Below are 20595 nucleotides of genomic sequence, written 5' to 3'. Positions count from 1 at the left end.
AGGGTGATATTTACTAATGTAAAATAACAGGGAGTAATTTTATGGAGATGAGGCTGATGAGGACACTATAAACTAAACTGATATACCAAAAAGCAAAAACAAAACCTAACGACTGACCATGTTATCTAAGTTAAGAACTTTACTGAAATTTGAAGGGTCAAGAAAAAGTGGAAATTAGCCCAAGCTGCGGCTTAGCTTCCCTTCTTTCTTTATAGAAATTATATATTAGTGAAACTTTATGTGGGGAAAGACCAGTTTTGTTTCTTTCCCTTTTTAAATAGTTTCTAATCCAACATTTTAAAGACATGAAGAGGGCAGCCTGGGTGGCTCAGCGGTTTAGCACCGCCTTCAGCCCAGGGTGTGATCCTGGAGACCTGGGATCGAGTCCTACGTCGGGCTCCCTGCATGGAGCCTGCTTCTCCCTCTGCCTGTGTCTCTGCTTCTCCCTCTGCCTGTGTCTCTGCCTCTCTTTCTCTCTCTCTGTATCTCTCATGAGTAAATAAATAAAATCTTTAAAAAAGACACGAAGATGTGTTTAATCCCTAATCATCAGGGAAATGCAAATCAAAACCACAATAAAGTATCAACCCACACCTGTCAAGTTGGCTATTATCAAAAATACAAAAAGAAAAAAAATTGGTGGTGAGGATGTAGACAAAAGGGAACCCCTGTACACTGTTGCTAGGAATGTGAATTAGTACAGCTGCTATGGAGAACAGGATCGAGTTTCCTCAAAAAATTAAAAAGAGAGCTACCAGAGGATCCAATGATTCCACTTTGGAGTATTTATCCATAGAAAACAAAAACACAAAGAGATATACATATCCTATGTTCACTGCAGCATTATTTACAATGGCCAATTATAGAAACAACTTAAATGTCTATCAGTAGGCGAATGAATAAGGATGATGTGAGATATATACACACACAAGCACTCACAATGGAATATATTCAGCCACAAAAAAGAATGAATTCTTGCCATTTGTGACAACATCGATGGACCTGGAGGGTTTTATGCTAAATGAAATAAGTGAGACAGAAATGCAAATATCATATGATTTCACTTATATATGGAATCTAAAAAACAAAACAGACTCATAGATAAAGGAAACAAACTGATGATTACTAGAGTGGGGAAGGCTTGGGGGCAGGCAAAATAGGTGAAGGGGATTTAAGAGGTACAAACTTACAGTTATAAAATAAACCAGTCCTGGGGATATAACATACAGCATAAGGAATATATGATGCAATATATCAATAATACTGTAATAACTTTGTATGGTGACAGATGGTAACTAGATTTACCACAGGGATCATTTTATAATATATAAAAATATCAAATTACTATGATATACACCTGAAACTTCTTCCATAATTTGACTATTGTAAATAATACTGCAATAAATATAGGGGTACATTTATCATCTTAATATTTTTTTATTCTTTGGGTAAATACCCAGTAGTGGAACTACTGGATCATATGGTAGTTTTGTTTTTCATTTTTTGAGAAAACTCGACATACTCTTTTCCACAATGGCTGTACTAGCTTGCATTCCCACCAACAGTGCACAGGGTTCCTTTTTCTCCACATCCTTGCCAACGTTGTTGTTTCCTGTATTTCTCATTTTGGCCATCCTGACAGGTGTGAGGTAGTATCTCATTGTGGTTTTGATTTGTATTTCTCTTAAGATGAGTGATGTTGAGCATCTTTCATGTGTCTGTTGGCCTCCTGGATGTCTTCTGTGGGGAAATATCTGTTCATGTCTTCTGCCCATTTTTCAACTGGGTTATTTTCTGGCATTGAGCTGTATCAGTTTTTTATGTATTTTGGAATATTAACCCCTTTTCAGATGTATCACTTGCAAATATCTTCTGCCATTCAGTAGGCTGTTTTTTTATAGTTTTGCTGATTGCTTCCTTTGCTGTGCAGAAGCTTTTTATTTTGATGTTTTTTTTTAAGGATTTTATTTATTTATTTGAGAGAGAAGAGACACAATGCGAGCAAGGGAAGAGGGGCGAAGGGAAAGAAGAGTGAGAAGCAGACTCTCCATTAAGCAGGGAGCCTGATGTGGGACTTGATCCTAGGATCCTGAGATCATGACCTGAGGCGAAGGCAGACACTTAACCATTGGAGCCACTCAGACACACATACTCCCATATAATTTATTTTTGCTTGCTTCTCTTGCCTTAGGAGACAACATCTTAGAAAGATGTTGCTATAGCTAATGTCAAAGAAATTACAGCCTGTACTCTCCTTCTAGGATTTTTATGGTTCCAGGTCTCCCGTTTTGAGTTTATTTTTCTGTATGGTGTAAAAAGTGGTCCAGTTCCATTCTTTTGCAGGTTGCTGTCCAGTTTTCCCAATACTATTTGTTGAAGAGACTATTTCCCCATTGCCTATTTGCCTCCTTTGTTGAGGATTAATTGACCATATAACTGTGGGTTTTATTTCTGGGATTCCTGTTCTATTTCATCGATCTATGTGTCTCTTCTTATGCTAGTATCATACTGTTTTGATTTCTACACCATTGTAATATAACTTGAAATCTCCAGTTCTGTTTTTCTTTTTCTTTAGCTCTTCAGGGTTTTTATGGTTCCATACAAATTTGGGGATTATTGATTCTAGTTCTTTGAAAAGTGCTGTTGGGATTGCATTAAATCTGCAGACTGCCTTGGGTACTATGGATATTTTAAGAATAATAGTTAAGACAAGGAAAGAATCTTAAAAGCAGCAAGAGAAAAACAATTTGTTACACACAAGTGAAACCCCATGATCAAAATTTTTGAGTGGAAACTTGGCAGGCCAGGAGGAAGTAGGTAAAATATACTGAAAATACTGGGGGGAAAAAGCTGCAAATAAGAATACCTAGCAAAGCTGTCCTGCAGATTTTTGGTTTCAGACAAGCAAAATCTAAAGGAATTATTGCCCAAGGACCAGACTTATAAGAAATGTTAAAAGGGCTTCCTTAAGCTGAAACATGGGGCACTAATTAGTAATAGGAAAACGTATAAATCTCACTGGTCAGGGTAAATATATTATTAGTAAAAATTAAAAGTAATCTTATATTGTAGGGATGCCTGGGTGACTCAGGAGTTGAGCATCTGCCTTCAGCTCAGGGCATGATCCTGGAGTCTGGGCTGAGTCCCCTCATCAGGAGCCTGCTTCTACCTCTGCCTATATTCCCTGCCTCTCTCTCTGTATCTCTCATGAATAAATAAATAAAATCTTTAAAAAAAATAAAAGTAATCTTATACTGTAAAGGTGATTGGTTAATTACTTACAATTCTAGTATGAAGGTTAAAAGACAAAAGTAGTAAAAATAGCAATAACTACAATAAACTGTAAATGAATGCTGAAAGCTGAAAAATGCAAATTGTGACATCAAAACAAAATGTGGGGGATCCCTGGGTGGCGCAGTGGTTTGGCGCCTGCCTTTGGCCCAGGCGATCCTGGAGACCCGGGATCGAATCCCACATCAGGCTCCCGGAGCATGGAGCCTGCTTCTCCCTCTGCCTATGTCTCTGCCTCTCTCTCTCTCTCTCTCTCTCTCTCTGTGACTATCATAAATAAATGAAAATTTAAAAAAAAATTTAAAACAAAATGTGGGAAAGGGAGAAAAAAAGTCAGGTTTAGAATGCATCTGAACTTAATATGTCAATTTAAGATAGGGTGTTTTATATATGTGTGTGTTATATTATATATATATATATATATATATATATATATATTATTTTATATAAACCTCATGGTAATCATAAAGCAAAAGCCTACAGATATACAAGATAAGAGGAATCTAAGCATATTACTACAGAAAATTGTTCAATCACAAAGGAAGAGAGCAAGAAAAATAGAATAATACTATATAGCAAGAATGAAAATTATATGTGAATTAAATGCTATGAAAATTGAGATATAGCTACTATTAACATTTTTTTATCTCTAGTGTATTTTATAGTATTCAGGATGTAATTTTGATAGCAACATAATATGTATTGGCTTACTTTAATCATACCTCTGTCATTGAACAAATCGGATGTTTACCAAATAAATTAAATAAACAAACAAACCTAAGCAAGCAAGTGGAAAAAAAAAAACAAAAGAAAAAAAAAAGGAAAGGAACAATAAAATCTTAAAAATAGCCAGAAAACAATTAACAAAATGCAATAAGTACATATCCATCAATAATTGTTTTAAATGAAAATGAACTAAATTCTCTAATAAAAAGACACAGAATGGCTGAATGGATAATAATGCAAGATCCATTTATATTCTGCCTACAAGAGACTTCCTTCAGATGTAAGGACATTCAAAATTAAAGTTAAGGGTAGAAAAAATATACTCCATGCAAATGAGAACTAAAAGAAAGCTGGTATAGGTTACAGCAGAAAAGATACACTTTAAGACAAAGACTATGATAGAGACAAAGTCATAAGATAATGATAAAAGGACCAATTGAACAAGAAGATATAACATTTGTAAATATTTATTCACCCAGTGACAAAGCACCTAGATAAATAAACATTAATCGACATATAAAGGGAGAAATAGACATCAATTAAAAAATAGTAAGGGACTTAAATTCCCCACTTTCATCAATTAGATCATCCAGACAGAAAAATCTATTTTAAAAACTTACTTAAATGACATGTTAGGCTAATTGGACTTAACACACACATACAGAACATTCCATCCAAGCAACAGAATAGTCTTAAGTACATAATGGAACATACTCCAGGAAAAATCACGTTAGGCCACAAAACAGTCATAAAAAATTTAAGAGAACTAAATTATATCAAGCATTTTTTTTCTGACGACAGTGTTGTGAAACTAAAAGTCTATTACAGGAAAAAAAAAGTGGAAAATTTATAAACATGAAGATTGAACACTTGGCTAAACAATGAAGGAGTCAAAGAAGAAACCAAAAGAAAAAGCAAAATGACATGAAAGAAATTTGAAAATGAAAATACAACATATCAAAACTTATGAGATGGAGCACAAGCAGCTCTAAGAGGGAAAGTCAGAAGATAATGTCTTCATTGAGAAACAGTATCTCAAATAAACAACCTAACTTTACACTTCAAGGAACTAGAAAAAGAAGAACAAATTAAACTCAGAATTAGTAAAAAGAAACAACAATCAGAGCAGAAATAAATGAAGACTAAAAAAAAAGAAAATAAATGAAAAATACATTACTACTGGTATCACAGAAACCTTTACAAAGGATAAGAGGCTACTATGAACAATTTTAAAGCCCCCCAAATTGGAAAATCTGAAGAATTGGATAACGCCCAAGAAACATACAGCCTACCAAAGTGAATCCTTTAACCAGACCAATAACAAGTAGATTGAATCTCTCATCAAAAATTTCCCCAAAAGAGAAGTCCAGTACCAGATGACTTCACTGGTGAATTCTACCAAACATTTAAATAAGAATACAAATTCCTTAACTAAAATTAACAAGACAGGAAACAACAAATGTTGTGAGGATGTGGAGAAAGGAGAACCCCCTTACACTGTTGGTGGGAATGCAAGCTGGTATAACCATTCTGGAAAACAGTATGAAGGTTCCTCAAGAACTTAAAAATAGAGCTACCCTACAACCCAGCAATTGCACTACCAGGTATTTATACCAAAGATACAAATATAGTGAAACACCAGACACCTGCATCCCAATGTTCACAGCAGCAATGTCCACAACAGTCAAACTGTGGAAGGAGCCAAGATGTCCATTAGCAGATGAATGGATAAAGAAGATGTGGTATCTCTCTCTCTCTCTCTCTCTCTCTCTCTCTCTCTCACTCTCACACACACACACACACACAAACACACAGAAATATTAGTCATCAGAAATGATAAATATTACGATTTACACAGATGTGGATGGAACTGGGGGGTATTATGCTGAGTGCAATAAGTCAACTGAAGAAAGACAATTATCATATGGTTTCACTCATATGGGGAATATAAAAAGCAGTTCAGAGGATCATAGTAGAAGGGAAGGAAAACTGAATGGAAAGAAATCAGAGGGAGACAAACCATGACAGACTCTTAACTCTGGGAACAAACTGAGTATTGCTGAGCATTAAGGAGTGCATGTGATGTAATGAGCACTAAGTGTTTATACAACTGATAAATTATTGGACACTAAAAAAAATATTAATTCTTCTGAAACTCTTTCAAAATAGAGCAGGGAACTTTTTTAAACTCATTTTATGAGGCCAGTATTACCCTGATACCAAAAGTAGACAGTGGCACCATACAAAAGAAAATTACAGAGGCCAATATCTCTGATAAACTTCAACAATACATTAGCAAACTAAATTCAAAATAACACTAAAAGGATCATTCACCATGGTCAAGTGCAATTTGTTCCAGGGATGTAAGGGATGGTTTAACTTTTAAAAGTCAACCAATGTAATACACCACATTAACAAAATGAACAAAATATATGATTATATCAATATATACAGAAAAGGCACCTGACAAGATTCGACATGGATTTATGATTTTAAAAAATCTCAAAAGGTAGTTTTAGAGGGAACATATCTCAACATAATAAAGGCCATATATGACAAGCCCACAGCTAACATTATCCTCAATGGTGAAAGCTGAAAGCTTTTTCTCTGAGATCAGGAACAAGAATGCCTATTCTTGTCATTTTATTCAATGCAGTATTGGAAGACATAGCCAGAGCACTTAGGCAAGAATAATCAATAAATAAAAAGTATCCAAATTGAAAAGGAAAAACTTAACTGTCACTATGTGCAAATGACATGATATAGAAAACCTAGACTCCGCCAAAAAACTGTTAGAGTAAATATATTCAGTAAAGTTATGGAATACAAAATCCATATACAAAAATCTATTGTGTCTTTATACACTAATAGTGAACTGTCAGAAAAATAAATAAAACAATCTGATTTACAACTGCATCAAAAAGTATAAAATACCTAGGAATAAATTCAGCCAAGGAAGTGAAAGACATACACACTGAAAACCGTAAGGCATTGATGAAAGAATGAAGGTGACACAAATAAAATGAAAGATAAACCATGATCAGATTGGAAGAATACTGTTAAAATATCCATACAACTCAAAGGAATCTATGATTTAATACAACCCCTTTCAAAATGCAAAAGGCATTTTTCACAGAAAAAAATAAACAATTTAAAAATCTATATGGAAGTACGAAAGACCCCAAAAGCCAAACCAGTCTTGAAAAAGAAGAATCCCGCTGCAGATATCCCACTTCCTGATTTCAGACTATATTACAAAGCTATAGTAATCAAAACAGTATGGTATTGGCATAAAAACAGAAACATAGATCAATGGAAAAGAATAGAGAGCCCAGAATTAAACCCAAGCATATATGGTCAATTAATTTACAACATAGGAGACAAGAATATACAAAGTGGAAAACAGTCTTTTCAGTAAATGGTGCTGAAAAAACTGTTACAGCTACTTATAAAAGAATGAAACTAGACCACTATCTTACATGCACAAAATAATCTAAAATGGATTAGAGACTTGAACATAAAATCTGAAGCTGTAAAACTCCTTAAGAAAATATAGATGGTAAAAGACTTGACATCTATCTTAGAGACAATTTTTTGGATCTGACACTAAAAGCAAAGGCAACAAAAGCAAAAATAAACAAGTGGAACTACAACAAACTAAAAAAATCATCAACAAAATGAAAAGACAACCTACTGAGTGGGAGAAAATATTTGCAAATCATGTATCTGATAAGGGGTTAATATCCAAAATAAAGAACCCAACAACTCAATAGCAAACAAACAACCCAATTTAAAAATGGACACAAGATCTAAGTAGATTATTTTTAAAGATGACGTACAAATATCCAACACATGAAAAGGTACTCAATATCAGTAATCATTAAAGAAATGCAAATCAAAACCTCAGTGAGATATCACCTGTGAGAATGGTTATTGGCAAAAAGACATGAAATAATAAGGGTTGGCAAGGATGTGGAGGAAGGAGAACCCTTGTGCACTGTTGGTGGGAATATACACTACAGAAACAAAATGGAGATTCTTCAAATAATTAAAAATAGAACTGCTGTTTGATCCAGCAACTCAACTTCTCTGTATGTGTGCAAAGCAAACAAAAACACTAACTTGAAAAAGTATCTGCACTCCCATGTGCATTGCGGCATTATTCACAATAGCCAAGACATGGAAACAACCTAACCATCTGTCAATGGTTGAATAAATAAAATATGGTATAAATACACAAGGGAATATTATTCAGCCATAAAAATCAAGGAAAGCCTGTCATTTTTGACAACATAGATGGACCTTGAGGTAATTATACTAAGTAAAATAAGTCAGAGAAATACAGATACCATATGATCTCACTCATATGTGGAATCTCAAAAAACAAAAAAACAAAAAACCCAAACTCCTACAAACAGAAAAGAGATCAATGTTTACCAGAGATGGAGGTGGTGGGAGATATAAGTGAAGGTGATCAAAAAGTAGAAACTTCCATTTATAAAAGTCATGAGAATATAATGTACAGCATGATGACTATAGTCAATAATACCATATTGTGTTTCTGAAAGGTGTTAAGAGAACACATATGAAAAGTTCTCATCACAGGAAAAAGAATTGTAACTGGTGATAGAAATTAACTAGACATACTGTGGTGATCGTTTCACAATATAGCAAATCATTTTGTTGTACACCTAAAACTAATATAATGTTATATATCAATTACATCAGCTTTTTAAAATGTAGTAAAATTTTAAAGATAAAAATAGCCAAATTTTGTTAAACAAACACAAAATTATCCTGTCAAACGGTCATAAAAGTTTATAATTGCTTCTAATTTTTTTCTATCACAATTAATAAAGTTAACAGATCAACAATAAATAGTCTGCAGATCAGTTATTAGTCTTCATCCCATACTCTGAGTAATACTAGTCTAAGAATAATGCTCATTAAACTTAGGGAGGAAGCTCATATAATAAATTTGTGATGAAATAACAGAAACATTGGATGTGTTCAAGTCAGAAAGACTTAATGGATAGGCACTGTAAGGGATTTAAAACAATGGCTAATGGGGATCCCCGGGTGGCGCAGCGGTTTGGCGCCTGCCTTTGGCCCAGGGCGCGATCCTGGAGACCCGGGATCGAATCCCACATCGGGCTCCCGGTGCATGGAGCCTGCTTCTCCCTCTGCCTGTGTCTCTGCGCCTCTCTCTCTGTGACTATCATAAATAAATAAAATTAAAAAAAAAAAAAAAAAAACAATGGCTAATGATCACAAGTATTTCTTTAAAAAAAAAACGTCACAGGGGTCAGCTTAACACTGATAATTTTCTTGATCAGATACTGAAAGAACTTCTCCAATAATTTAGCATCTTTCTTATAAAACTAATTAGACCAGGATACAATCAGCAAGTCTTTTCCGCAAAGCAATTCTCATCTTATTAATTTAGTTTATTTCTATCACAGTCTATATATAGTTAAGTTATAACCTTCATACCCCAATTTTAAAAGACTCATGATTGTGTCCTGGATTCCAAAACAAGCTAGAAAGTGTTTTTGTATGTGTATGTGTAGAAAGCATCTTTTTTTTTCTTTTTTTAAAATCTTAATCTCTCTACCATTATTAGGGGACAATCTCAGTAAGAGTGTCAGTAGTAAAGCAAACAGTCATTGAGCATTTGCAATGTACCAGGCTTTCTGCTAAGTATTTTAGGTGCTATGCTAAAGTTAGTTATCTTCCATTTAAAGAATAGCTATTACTCAGGGTTTTTTTATTTAAGTAGAAATAAATTTTAAAATGATAAGAAAAAGGGAAAATTGATAAATATCAATGTTAAAAAATAAAAGTAATAGTACCATAGTTTGAAAAAAGGCTATCTAGACTAGAGATTCACAAAGTACAGCCCATATGCCACTTGTTTTTTGGTTTTTTTAAGAGTTTATTTATTTGAGAGAGAGAGCAGAGTGGGAGACCACGCAAGTGATGGGAGAGACAGGAGAGGGAGAGGATGAAGTAGATTCCCCGTTGACCCCTGAGCCCAACACAGGGCTTCATCCAGGACCCTGGTCATGGGATCATGACTTGAGCCAAAGGCAGGTGCTTAACTGAGTGAACCACCGAGGGCCCCCTGCCACTTGTTTTTGTAGAGCCCACAACTGAATGGTTTTTACATTTTTAAATGGTTTGGAATAAGTCAAAAGAACAATATTTTGTGACACATGTTAAAACTATATGAAATTCAATTTCACTGTCTGCAAATAAAGCTTTATTGGAGCACAGCCATGCTCATCCTTTTCCATGTTGTTTATAGCTGTTTTCATGCTACAATGTCAGAACTGAAGAGCACTTTACCTGGCTGTTTGGCACAATGCAAATTGCAGTGACATGATTACAGATGCACCGCATTTCAAGTGCCACACAAATTGCCATACCACAACTTTTTATTTTATTTTTATTGCCAGTTCATACCCAACATATCAAAATAAGGAAAGAAAATCAGACTTAAAATGTCATACTTTTCAGGCACAGTAGAGAGTGATTTTTGTTACTGAATTAGAAAGCCAAGCATTGGGTTTATAATGCAAGGACACTATTATTATCCTCAGAAGAATCCAATGTACAGCAATATTACCAAAGGACTCATCATAGTATCCCCTGCCCACGGGCAAGCAACAGTTTTGAGAAAAAGTAGAAAATTTACAGAGGAGGTCTTATCATAGAAGAATTTCTTCACTAACAGATAATAAACATGAGGTATGACCAAAGTAAGGTTCTGAGTGGCTCATGTGTTAGTCAAGCAAGGAAAGCCATTTACTGATGGTGAGTTAATTAAATCATGTTTGAGTGTAGAAGATGAAGAAATGGGGCACCTAGGTGGCTCAGTGTTTGAGCACCTGCTTTCAGCTCAGATTGTGATCCCCAGGTCCTGGAATTGAGTCCCGCATCAGGCTTCCCAGCAGAGAGCCTGCTTCTCCCTCTGCCTAAGTCTCTGCCTCTCTCTCTGACTCTCATGAATGAATGAATGAATGAATGAGATAAAGAAATGTATCCAGAGAAAATATACTTAAAACTGTTGGCCATTGGGCAAATATATACATTTGCTCAAAAAGTTGAGGACACTGGGAGCAACATTAATAGTTTATTTTTTTTAACACAAAGGAAAATGATTTCAAGTGGTTTTCTGTGATCAACAGACGTCTATTGTTCAACTGTTTCTTTTTTTTTTAAAGTTGAGGAGTCAGAGCCAAGTTTGAAGTAACGAAAGAATTAGCCTCTATGAACAGTCTGTGTAAAACAATTTCAGGCAAGAATATTTTCAAAGTTGAGAAACCTCTAATTCAGCATAAGCTAAAGTGGAATTGGCTGAGATGTGTTACAACTGATTATGATAATATATGTGGAAGGAAAAAAGACAAATTTACAAAGCTTGTAAAAAGGTGTTTAAAAAAGTAAAGGTGTTTAAATCTATTCTTTAAAATAAAATTAATTTAAAATTTTTAAATGTTTAACAGTTACCTTGCCAAAAATATTTAAATGTATCATATATTACTGAACCAATAGTGTCAAAGGTAAACTTCATTCATGCCTATGAGTTTTACTACTTTCAATTTTTGTGAATTTTTGTCAAAAATAGAAAGTGAATATCCTGACTTGCCCTTCTATGCAGAAGTTCAAAAACTTAGTTGTTAAAGTAGTGACTTTTTTTTAGCTAAACCCTGAGACTGAAGCTTTTCTGGATGAGAAACAACCATCACTGACCACTATTACCAAATTGAATGGCTTTTTGAAATCAGCTTTTGTTTCGAATTTGATCATGTTTCTCAAACTAAACCTAAAATTTTAAGGCAAAAGTTACAATACATGGAATTTTTACTGAAGTAGAGGTATTAACATTGTTTGAATTACAAAGTAATGTCAAGTTGGGTTGTCAAGAGTTTAAAAAAAAAAAAGAAATGAGACCTGTATTCCCACACACATCTGAAGTAGATACATTTTCTGATCTCAAACTAAGTTCTTTTTTTTTATAATTTTTTTTTATTTTATTTACAATAGTCATACAGAGAGAGAGAGAGAGGCAGAGACACAGGCAGAGGGAGAAGCAGGCTCCATTCACTGGGAGCCCAACGTGGGATTCGATCCCGGGTCTCCAGGATCACGCCCTGGGCCAAAGGCAGGCGCCAAACCGCTGCGCCACCCAGGGATCCCTCAAACTAAGTTCTAATAAGGGTAAACAACTGTCCCAATTTTAGCACTTTGAGTCCCAAATCCTGGGAAACCACTTAGTCCCAGAATATCAGAACAAGTGGTCTCCCTAATTCCAGGAGCATTTTTCAGACCTAAATACAAATGCAAAGGAAATTTCCATATTTCAAAATCTATCAACTGTGTAACTGGGGAGGTTCCTGGAACCAGCAATTGGAAATGATTAATCTACAATGTAATGACATACCAAAAGGCAAACATCGAGAGAAGAATCTAACAGAATTCTACAAAATACAGTGCTGCTGGTAGGTGGTATCAGTATCTGGTAGTACTTAACTGTTTGAAACGGCATTTTCAAAGGTGAAATATGCAAAATATCAACAGAGATTAGTATTAACAGAACATTTGCAGTTGAGTTTGCTAAGAGATAACACTAACTTTGAACCCCAATTAAATGATATCACCACATTCTCATTAGGTGTATATCACACAAAATACTCAATTATAATTTTAATTTTATCACTAAAAACTTATAGAACTTTTCTCTCTTAATTTATAAATACTTACATAATATCTTCAGTTTTGCCTCTTGGCCTGCAAAGCCTGAAATATTTACTGTCTGGCCCTTTACCTAATGGGGACCCCCATCGTGACTAAGACAAATATAGTTAAGAGATGGGGACTCTTAGAGTTGACAAGAAGCTAAATGAAGCAGTAACTACTGGCTTTTATGAGAAAAATAAACAGCAGTGATATATATTTAAAAGACTGTAACATAACAGACTCAGAAGCAATCACTTCATTACACCAATCTCTTTAGATGTCCCTCTAGAATCTAGATTTTAGATCTTAACCCTTCTGCCATGGAAGTTCATTTTATTTACATGAAAAAATTGGCAGGGATTCAAGGAAGATAGATAATGACTAGCATGGTGAAATTTAGTGTTCAATTTTTGAAATGTTTAGCTTAAAAAATATCGAGAGTATAGATATAACGATTTCTATTTAAAACTACACAAAGTACCCTGGGCTGTTTTTAAGGTCTAAGGAAGATTAAAAAACAAATTAAAGCAGGGTAGGGTTTTTTGGTTTTTAGTTTTGTTTAGTCATAATATTTGTTGACTACTGGGAAGAGAGAATGTTGAACAAGTTTCTGAGAGACACTATTATAATTTTTACACTCCTAGAGATCTTTAAGAGAATAACCATCTTACTGTAGGATTTAAACTTTTTTTTTAAGATTTTATTTATTTATTCATGAGAAACACAGAGAGGCAGAGACATAGGCAGAGGGAGAAGCAGGCTCCATGCAGGGAGCCCAATGTGGGACTCGACCCTGGGTCTCCAGGATCACGACCTGAGCCAAAGGTAGATGCTCAACCACTGAGCCACTCAGGTGCCCCTAAACTTTTACCTACCTAAAGGAATCAGCCATCTACTCTTTTAAGAAATTAAGATGTCCTATGAAAGCATTACAATCCAGATTTCACAGCATGATTCCATACCATATTAGAAGTGTTATGCAATTTTTGAAGTACGTAGGTATATATATATTACTATATATAGCTAGTCATATAGCTAACTAGCTAATTTTGAACTATATAAACCAGACATCCCAGCTTACATAAAAATATCTCAAAATAGCAAGTAATTTTAAGTTAATGTCAGACAAGTCAAATATATTTTTATAGAAATACAATCATCATCAAGGCATTTCTTGATGCTAGGACTACAGGGAGGAATATGGTAAGATGCTGCTGCTGAGCTTTAGAAAACATAGTCTACTTGGGAAGGCAGACTAAATAAAGGAAATAAATAATAAGTTAACATAAGCATAATGCCAAATGAGTGGTTTATGCATGTATGCACTAAGTGCTATAAAAGAAACATAGCTGATAATTATAAATACCAATTATATATACAATATTACTTGTTTCAAGGGTGAGAATGTGCAAATTAATGTCTACCTAATATCTATCAATAATGAGAAATTAGACTATACCACTATCATAACTTTCCTCTTGGCCTAATGGCATTTAAATTTAAGCAAAGATGTTTCTTTTAAAAGCATCATTTCATATACTATACCAGGGACAGCAGGTATATCGCTGCTATGAGAGCAATAATCAAATACAATATTCTTTCCCACTGAGGAAAAAAAAAAGGCCTCATAAAACTTCTCAACACAGTTCTCTAGGTAACCACCACTAATCAACTAGAATTGGCACTTAGATGAAACTTACTTGCCATGTAAGTTTTAAGGTATCAGAACAGAAGGAACAATGTAGGCACAGTCTACTCATTTGACTTCAGTGCAGATACTAGTCCCAAAAGTATGTATGAGAATCACTGGTACTTTTGAGTGTTGGCTACTGCTATCTCTTGAGTTTTCAGTGTTAATGTTTGTTTAAATTAGGATTATTTTAAGTTCCTCTCTTTCTACCAAGGATATGTTAAAAGGTTCTGTTAACAATTCTCATTAAGGACCTTTATTAAATTGAAGATAATTAGATAATTAATGTTGTCATATTTTATTTTTAAAGGAGAAATGAGAGAAGACTGCGAAGAACAGGTAAAACACTTCCTTTTACTGTTTATTATTAGACAATTAAATTCCAATAGAAAAGTATACTATATGTGATTATTTTGAACGCAGAAAAAGATGCCTACTGGTAAACATTAACTGCAAAATCTCCTAATTAACTATTCAGCTTTACAATATTTCAAGACTATAATATTAAAATAGTTATTTTTGAAAAGTAAAACTGTATATGTATATAATGGGACATGTACAAATTAAATTATATATGTAGATTTTGCTTCAAAATAATACGGTGGGGAGAAAAGTCGGAGAGATATACATGGATTAAAGTTACAAAGAATTGATATTTGATGAAGGTGGGTGACTGGTAAAATAGCAGTCATATACTATCCTATCTACTCTGTATATGTTTGAAACTACCCAAAATTTAAAGTTTATTTGTTTTTATTTAAATTTCACTTAGTCAACATACCGTGCAATATTCGTTTCTGTAGTAGAATTCATCACTTACATTCAACACCCAGTGCTCATCCCAAGTGCCCTTTTTAATACCCATCATCCATCTAGCCCATCTCCCACTCACCTCCCCCCATCAACCCTCAGTTTGTTCGCTATCGTTAAGAGTTTCTCATGGCTTGTTTCCCTCTCTCCTTTTTTTTCTTTACCCCCTTCCCTTATGTTCATCTGTTTTCTGCTTTAAATTCCACATATGAGTGAGATCATATGGTATTTGTCTCTCTCTGACTTATTTCACTTTGCATAATACACTCTAGCTTCATCCACATGGTTGCAAATGCCAAGATTGCACCATAATTAAAAGTTTAAAAATAAAAGGTTTATAATAATGACAAAGTTATTCAATTCACTTTTATTATTTTTATGTATAATTTTTATAAGTAATCCATGTGGGATCCTTCTCCATATTCTGCTATTAACATATCTAAGTTCATTTTGAGGAAATATCAATGACCTATTATACCAATTTCAAAAAGGTGAGGTGTGAGTCAGAGAAAGTCTCCTAATTTTATTAAAAGTTCATAGTGGATTACCATAGTAACTGATTCATTCTGAGACTCTTCTTGGCTTGTAGCCTTACAATTGGGAGTGGAACAGATTTGGGGCATAGGCCACAGTTTTCTGACCCCTGGTTTAAAGTAATGAGTTGGTAGCCCAACAACCTCCGCATACCCAATAAAAAAGAGAGATTAAAATCTAAGAACTCATGGATTTTTAGGTACTTGATGTGTTTCAATCCCTTGGAAGTCATTATTGGTTTTGATGTGCCAATTGTCTCCCTTCAGTGTTGGTTCCTTTGTCCTTTTGATATGGCCCAATTAGTCTTTGGCAGCTTTACTTTTATGATGCAAGATGTCCCAGACTCATACATTTCTTGCTTTAGATTTGAAACTTACTATTTCTCCATTTCTACTATTTTCTCTAGGGTTTTATAGCTTTAAGACTTTTTTCAGTGGATACAAATACAAATTTTTTAAAAGAAAAAAGTTTTAACTGATGTTTCTTATTAATTCAAAATTAAGATAAAAAGTTTTATTTCATCTCTTTGTGTTTTGTCTTGCAGCTCTTTTGTCTTATGCTAGAAGCCTTGGCCCTTTCTTTTAACTAAATACCAGTTAACTGAAACTGCTTCCATTTAGTCACCAGTGACCTCCAAATTGCCAAACCAATTATTACAATTTAATTCATCAGAGCTTTCTATGCTAACACTACTACTGACTATGCTCTTAATCTTGACATTCAGCGTCCATTACACAACACTCAATTTTTCTACCTTGCTCTTTCTATCTCCTTCTATGACTTACCAGCTTTTAGCCTTTTCTTAAACAATTCTATAATATAGACATTTTTTATCAACTCTCAGGAATTAGTAACAGAGAGACATAATTGCTGTATCCAGCCCAGACTCCATCCCAACCTTCAGACTGATATAACCTGTTCCTGCAAAACCATTTGCCAGACTGTTAGTTGTTCCTTCTGAGAAGTTTCATATCATCATGTGCTTCTCCTACCACCATAAATGTCACTTTTTATTATACCTTCGGGTTTGTCTCTCTTACTACACTCTAAGGTTCTTAAAGCCAATACTTGTGTCCCTTTTGCTCACCATCTTATTAGTAGCAGGTATGGAATTCTGTAGTCAGTATTTATCAAATTCTGTTAAATACAAATGAATGAATGAATGAATATCGCTTTGACTAAATAACATCTGTTAAAAGAAAATTTTCACAATTTACTGACCTAGTAAGCTTTTAGTCAAATGATTCACGAATCAAGAAGCATCCAATCTGGTAGACAGGAAGGAAGTCCAAAAAAGTGTACAAAGCAAGGTATTTTTTTCAATTAATTATTTTATTTTAGAGAGAGAGTGGGTGAGCGTGAGTAGGGAGAAGGGCAAAAGGGAAAGAATCTTTAAGCAGCCTTCCTGATGAGTGCAGAGCCTGAGCTGGGGCTCAGTCCCATGACCCATGAGATCATGACCTGAGTGAAAATCAAGAGTGGGATGTTCAACTGACTGAGCCACCCAGGTGCCCCAAGGCAAAAGAGATTTATAGTACAAAGGCAACAGGAACAAGGATGTTATACTGGGCATTTGCTAATAGGTTAAAGTAGGGTTACTTTTATGGAGCAAAGGGAAGTTTTGGTGCAGGGTTAGGTAACTTGTGCTAAGCAGGCAAGCACTAACTAGTTGACCTAAGCCTTTCTTTTCTGGGAGGGCCAAGCATAGAAACTTAGTTAAGTTCTGCTTTGCTCATGTGGGGTTTAGCATGAGTGATTTCATCTATGGTTACTTTAACATACCTGAAATATAACATATCCAAAACCAAACTCATTGTCTTACCCTCTAAACCCAAACCTGCCCATTCTCTTATATGGTATTTGTGACTCTTGATTCCCTATAACCTACTCACCCTTAATAAAACTAATTGTCAAGTTCTATTGATTACTGTTCCTAAATATTTCTAGAATCTAGCCCCACTATAATTCAGGTTTTAATCATCTGTGCCGGGTATACTATTTCTAATTAATATCCTCATCTTTAGTCTAGCCCCACCACTGCCACCACCACCTCAAATCTTGTCTCCACAAAGCTGTGAGAGTGATCTACCTAACATTCCCATGCCTAAAACACCACAGGATAAAGTTCAAGCTCCATATTATGGTATATAAAACTCTCTGTTACCTAATATGCCTTCCTCTCCAATTTCATTTCCTGTTACACGCCACCCAGAGTGCATGAGTCATTTCACTATTATATAACTCTAAAACACCTGTTATATCACTTTGGTATACTGTAGGTGTCAATAATTGTTCATTGTACCAAACTAGACCTCTGTAGACTTAAATACCATAACACTATTTTTTCTAACTTTTCCAATGCAAAATTTCAAATAGAAAAAAGTTGTAAGAATTGGAAACATCCACATAACCACTAGCTAGATTCTACAGTTATTGTTCTATAGTAATTGCTTTATCATGTATCTGTACACCAACCAATCCTTCTATCAATCCATCTTGTATTCTGATACACTTCAAAGTAAGTGTCTTCACCCCTTTAAGCCACTTTAGCATGCACAGCATTAACTACAGTTTAATATTTGCTTACAATATTCCCCTGTCCCCAAATATACATATAATGAAATGCACAGATATTAAGTATTCCATTATATTAGGGTGTCTCTGTGTTAAAAATAACATATAGGTACGCCTGGGTGGCTCAGCCTGTTAAGCGGCCAACTCTTCATGTTGGCTCAGGTCATGATCTCAGGGTAGTAAAATCAAGCCCCTCATCAGGCTCTGTGCTCAGCAGAGTCTGCTTGAGATTCTCTCCCTCTCCCTCTACCCTGGCCCCTGCTGTGTGTGCATTCTCTCATAAATAAAAATGTAAGTAAGTAAATCTTTAAATAAAAAACAACAGGGTGCCTGGTTGGCTCAATTCGTTAAGCATCTGCCTTTGGCTCAAGTCATGATCCCAGGGTCCTGGGATCGAGGTCTGCATTAGGCTCCCTGCTCAGCAGGGAGTCTGCTTCTCCCTCTTACCTCTGCCTCTCCCTCATGCTCGTTCTTTCTCTCTCTCTAATAAATACATAAAATCTTAAAAAATAAATAACAATCTATAATAATATGAGTGTAATCTCTATCTATATTTATCAATCTGTCTCCATCCATCACCAGGGGACTTTTACCCAAACACTTTTCTTAAAGTTCATATTCTGCTCAGGCCTAAAGTTATTTTCTGGTTAAAGGAAAGAATGGCACTATTTTAAATCCCTGCTTATTTTAACCATTACTTAGCTTTAGGCCTCATGAGAATATGGACTTCAATTCTAAGAAAATTTTGTGGGTAATATCTACTGGGTAATATATAGAGGGATCCAGGGTATAAAGTTCTCTGATATTTTGAATTAGCAGGCTGTCAAAACCTTTGTTACTATAATAGCTACAAATTTCTCAGATAATATAGTAATAGTGCCTATTTACAACTTCTCAAGAAAAGTTTATTCTTCAGACTTCCTTGTTCACATTCTCTTTTGTGGAAAACCTGAAAAGGGAATTATGTCCCATATCTTAATTTGAAGTAACTACCATCTGAAGAGTAATTATATTAATCTTTCTGAAAACAAAAAAATGTTGACAATTTGTACTTTGCAAAAGGAAGGCAATTCCACAATTGCTTAACTCCTCCTCACATTTAAAGTTTATAGACCATCTTCACAATTATCTTAATAACCTGAAATGCCCTGCAATTTAATAGATTGTTCTCTGATATGGTACACTTTAGGAAGATTCTCCAGAACTATTTTTAGAAACATATTTAAACAGATCTTAACCAAGATATAGTTAAGAATCAACCATAGTGAAGAAAAAAACAAATTAGAAAATTCGCGGATAGGTAAAATGGCAAAATTTACATTATGTATATTTCACCACAATAAAAAAAAAAAAGAAAGAAAGAAATAAAACCACTAGAGGTCTAGCTGGCTCCTGGAAGCCAAATCCTGGGTCCTGGGAAGGATTTGTACTGACAAAAGCTGAAGAAAAGAATCAGAGTTCTCCATTAAACTTTAATAGACAAAGTTAAAAGAAGTTAAACTTGGGTTTGCATGTTGGAATACATTTCTAGGTATAGAGCATACCTCTTGTTCCCTACCACTGACTTTAGTCATAGACAAATAGGTAATAAATCACGTAGTCATATACCTATATTGTCTGGCCTGGACTATTCACTGGCATACTGTCTGGAAAAAAATCTTAGAAATGCCAGAAACTCATTCTTTTAATGTAGAATTATGACAGATATACCAATCTGCTGTTTATATTGCTCTTTTGGCCCTTCTATCATTCAGGAAGGTTGATCCCAGCCAGAAGACAGCCGCAGTACAGATAGAACATTGAGTGTATCTGTGTGTGTCTCTATATTGTCAATATGTAAATATTGAGAATATATATATACACACACACACATTTACATATACATTTATATGTAATATAAATATATATACATACATATATTCATATACTCATATACTTACATGTATATTTATGTTATACATATATTTACATATAATATGCATACATATATACATCAACATACTTACATATTGACAATCATCCTCATTAATAAAGAGCACCTTATATAATTATTACATATAATATATTTAAGTATGTAATTTCTAAAAGTGTGATAAAAGGAGCAATTTTTGTGCTCATTGATACTACTATCATAAAGTTGATTAATCTACTTGATGGATAACAACATTTTCAAATATTTGTTGAGATAGGATAAGTGCTATTCTCATCTTTCTTTCCTCCGAAGGATA

General features: G+C 34.5%; 1 protein-coding gene across 1 annotated transcript in view; it reads left to right on the top strand.

Annotated features, from left to right (window-relative positions):
* WDPCP (WD repeat containing planar cell polarity effector) overlaps nt 1-20595 on the top strand; it is a 346888-nt gene that overhangs the window by 320163 nt on the left and 6130 nt on the right. Inside the window, exon 17 of the mRNA XM_055329451.1 lies at nt 14760-14788. Within this exon, the coding sequence (XP_055185426.1) occupies nt 14760-14788 (29 nt within the window). The remainder of the gene's footprint in view (nt 1-14759; nt 14789-20595) is intronic.

Source organism: Nyctereutes procyonoides, unplaced genomic scaffold (assembly GCF_905146905.1).
Source record: "Nyctereutes procyonoides isolate TBG_1078 unplaced genomic scaffold, NYPRO_anot_genome, whole genome shotgun sequence".
Classification (NCBI taxonomy): domain Eukaryota; kingdom Metazoa; phylum Chordata; class Mammalia; order Carnivora; family Canidae; genus Nyctereutes; species Nyctereutes procyonoides.
The sequence above is the reverse complement of the archived record's forward strand: the minus strand, read 5'-3'. Positions and strand labels throughout refer to the sequence as shown.